We start from the raw sequence: 2,860 nt of genomic DNA, 5'->3' as shown, positions 1-2,860 counted from the left end.
TTCTACTTGTAATTGAAAAAATAATAAAAGAAAGTCAAAAGAGAGAGAGTTTGCAGAGGAAAGATTTGGGGGAAGATTGAAAAAAGATTTTATGATATAAAGTTCCTTTGATTCCCAGAATAATCAGTCAACCAACATTTATTGAATGCTTAATATATGCCAGTCATTGTGCTAAACACTGAGTATATGAGGAAAGTAAAATAAAAAGCACTCATTTCATGGAATTCACAATATAATGAGTTAGATAACATACAAACATCTATGTATAAATATGAGGGATATAAGATAAATTGGGTGGGTTGTCTCAGCATTTAAGGCTATTATTGATATTTGAAATTTGATTAGCTCCTTAGCAATTAACTACTGTTAAAATCATTATCTGGGATAAGATGAAGACTACCTTGACTGAAAGGGATGGCAGTTGAGAGATTCGGAATGTTCCCAGGTGCCATAAGTCAGGGGAAAAAGTTGGTTGGCTCCAATCTATAAATACCCCCAAAGAACTACAGTTGAGGTCTCATAACTCAGAGCTGGGACTTGAGCAAACTTCTTTTGGAGCAAGAACTGGACAGAGGAGAGGTAAAGGGTGAATGGTATTAGAAGAAGAAAATGATAGGCCTGAACTTGAACCTATAACCTGTTCTTGTCTGAGTGAGACCTAGTGACCCATGAATATTATTGGTAGTAGAGCTGAGAGAACATACAGATCATCAATCAACATCGACATAAATAGCCTTCCCTATTCTCTAACTTGGCTGTGGTCAGGTCAGGTCAAAGTTAGTGAGAGGGTGAAGACTTCAAACCTCTACCAGTATAGCAATCTCCAGTCCTGATCAACCATTAGTTTAGTAGCCAAACAATAGCAATAGGGTTCCCAATTGCCAAAAGTATTACCTTGTTATCCTTTCCCCATTAATAGTTAATACAGTGATTTACCAACAAGTACCTTCCCAAGTGGTTATTCTATCACAGCCTTTATGAAGGGAGAATCAATACACAGTTAGACACCAATGTTTCCAAAGCCAATCAATAGCCTATTAATAATTAATCCAATCGGAGGTTGGGCCTAGTGAGGTTAACCATCTACCTAACCTCTCAAGGTTTCCCAACCTGGGCAATTGTTAGAAAGAAGCCACTGACAGGCTTAATCAACCAAGCCTGTCAGAGAAAGAGAGAAGAGTAATAGATAAAATCAATAGCTATTGTGAGAAGAGTGAGTGTTCTTTCTTCATCAATTATAGCTGGCTTAGGCCTTGGGAACCTGATTACTCCTTCATCCATACTATTCCTAAGATCTACAAACCAACCATCCTCCCAGATCTAGAAAGGAAGATCTAGTAGGAGATATATACAAAGATATATTGTCTTTATTCCTTTTTAACACTACTAAACAGAGCTCTTCAACTGATGTCACCAAACCATTGATGATCTCTATTTGTGGTGTTCAGAGTGATTATCTCATGGAATATTAAATGAAGGGACAGTACATGCCCCTTTTTGTAGAAATAAATTACCAAGAGCAGACTAGTTTTTCTTTTTGTCTCTCTCTCTCTCTTACTCTCATTTTCTTTCCCAAAAGAATAACGTTCTGCATCACTAGACCTAGGGCAATAAAAACAATTTCTATCATTTTTCTACTGAGATTCTTCTACTCCTTCTCCATGTTTTGTCTCCTATATTTACTTGAAGGTGGAAAGAAGTCTCTGTGGTGCCAGTATCTGAAAGATTCCTCGACGTATCTGCTTAGTCTTGACACTGTAGATAATGGGGTTGAGCACAGGAGGCACCAGAAGGTAAATGTTGGCCATTAGGATATGAACAAGAGGAGAGGAATGCTTTGCAAAGTGATGTACCATGGACAGCCCAATCATAGGCACATAGAGAATGAAGACGGCACAGATATGGGAGGCACATGTGTTGAGGGCCTTGAGACGTTCCTCTCGGGATGCAATTCTCAGCACAGAGCGGAGGATGAAGATGTAAGACATGATGATACCTATGGAGTCCACCCCCCAGAATAATATAACCAAAGTCAGCCCATACACGGCATTGAAGGTAGTGTCAGCACAGGCTAACCTAATCAGATCTTGCTGTAGACAGAATGAATGAGAGAGGACATGGGAGCCACAGAAGGGATACCACAAGAGGCAGACTAGCAAGGGTGGTAAGAGAGTTGTGCTCCTAAGGAGTAAAATAACTCCTGTGTTAATAATGCGCCGTGGCGTGAGAATGACAGCATACATTAGAGGATTACAGATAGCCACATAGCGGTCAAAAGCCATGGCCAAGAGTACAGCTGACTCCATCAGTGACAGAGAATGGATGAAAAACATTTGGATCACATAGGCATCAAAGGTGATCTCATTGGCATTAAACCAGAAGATCCTAAGCACAGTGGGTAGTGTGGAAAGGGACATACCCATGTCTGTAAGGGACAACATGGCAAGAAAGTAGTACATGGGTTCATGGAGACTGGGGTCAATCCTAATGATGTGAAGGATGGTGCTATTTCCAACTATCCCGATTAAATAAAGCAGGCAGAAAGGGATGGAAATCCAGCAGTGAGCTTCTTCATAGCCAGGGATGCCTGTGAGGTAGAAGATGGAAGAGAGCACATTACTGCTATTGGAGTTGGCCACTGAGCTGTTCCATGATTTCATGATCCTTTCCCAAACCCTCAAGTCCCTGAAAAGGAAGAGATACTTGTTATAGATTTCAGTCAAGTAGAATTCTGGATATGCTCTTAAAATATAATACTTTACATAAACAATATATTTTATATTTTTTCAAAGCATTCTCCTATCCATTATGAAACTTGATACTCATAGGTTCATTGTGAAGTAGATCAGAGCAAATATTT

At 39.5% G+C, this 2,860-nt stretch overlaps 1 protein-coding gene across 1 annotated transcript; it reads right to left on the bottom strand.

The window, feature by feature from the left end:
• Positions 1-1,679: 1,679 nt before the first annotated feature.
• LOC123241138 (olfactory receptor 51I2-like) lies at positions 1,680-2,660 on the bottom strand. Its single transcript, XM_044668839.1, has one exon. The coding sequence runs from the start codon at positions 2,658-2,660 to the stop codon at positions 1,680-1,682; it is 981 nt and encodes a 326-aa protein (XP_044524774.1).
• Between the last annotated feature and the right edge of the window lie 200 nt (positions 2,661-2,860).

This window comes from Gracilinanus agilis, chromosome 3, assembly GCF_016433145.1.
Source record: "Gracilinanus agilis isolate LMUSP501 chromosome 3, AgileGrace, whole genome shotgun sequence".
In the NCBI taxonomy this organism is placed as follows: Eukaryota; Metazoa; Chordata; class Mammalia; order Didelphimorphia; family Didelphidae; genus Gracilinanus; species Gracilinanus agilis.
Note: the sequence above shows the minus strand (reverse complement) of the source record. Positions and strands in the feature narration are given on the sequence as shown.

Excerpts from the sequence above, each read along its gene's own strand:
- LOC123241138 (XM_044668839.1), bottom strand. The coding sequence starts at position 2,660 with ATGAAATCATGGAACAGCTCAGTGGCCAACTCCAATAGCAGTAATGTG.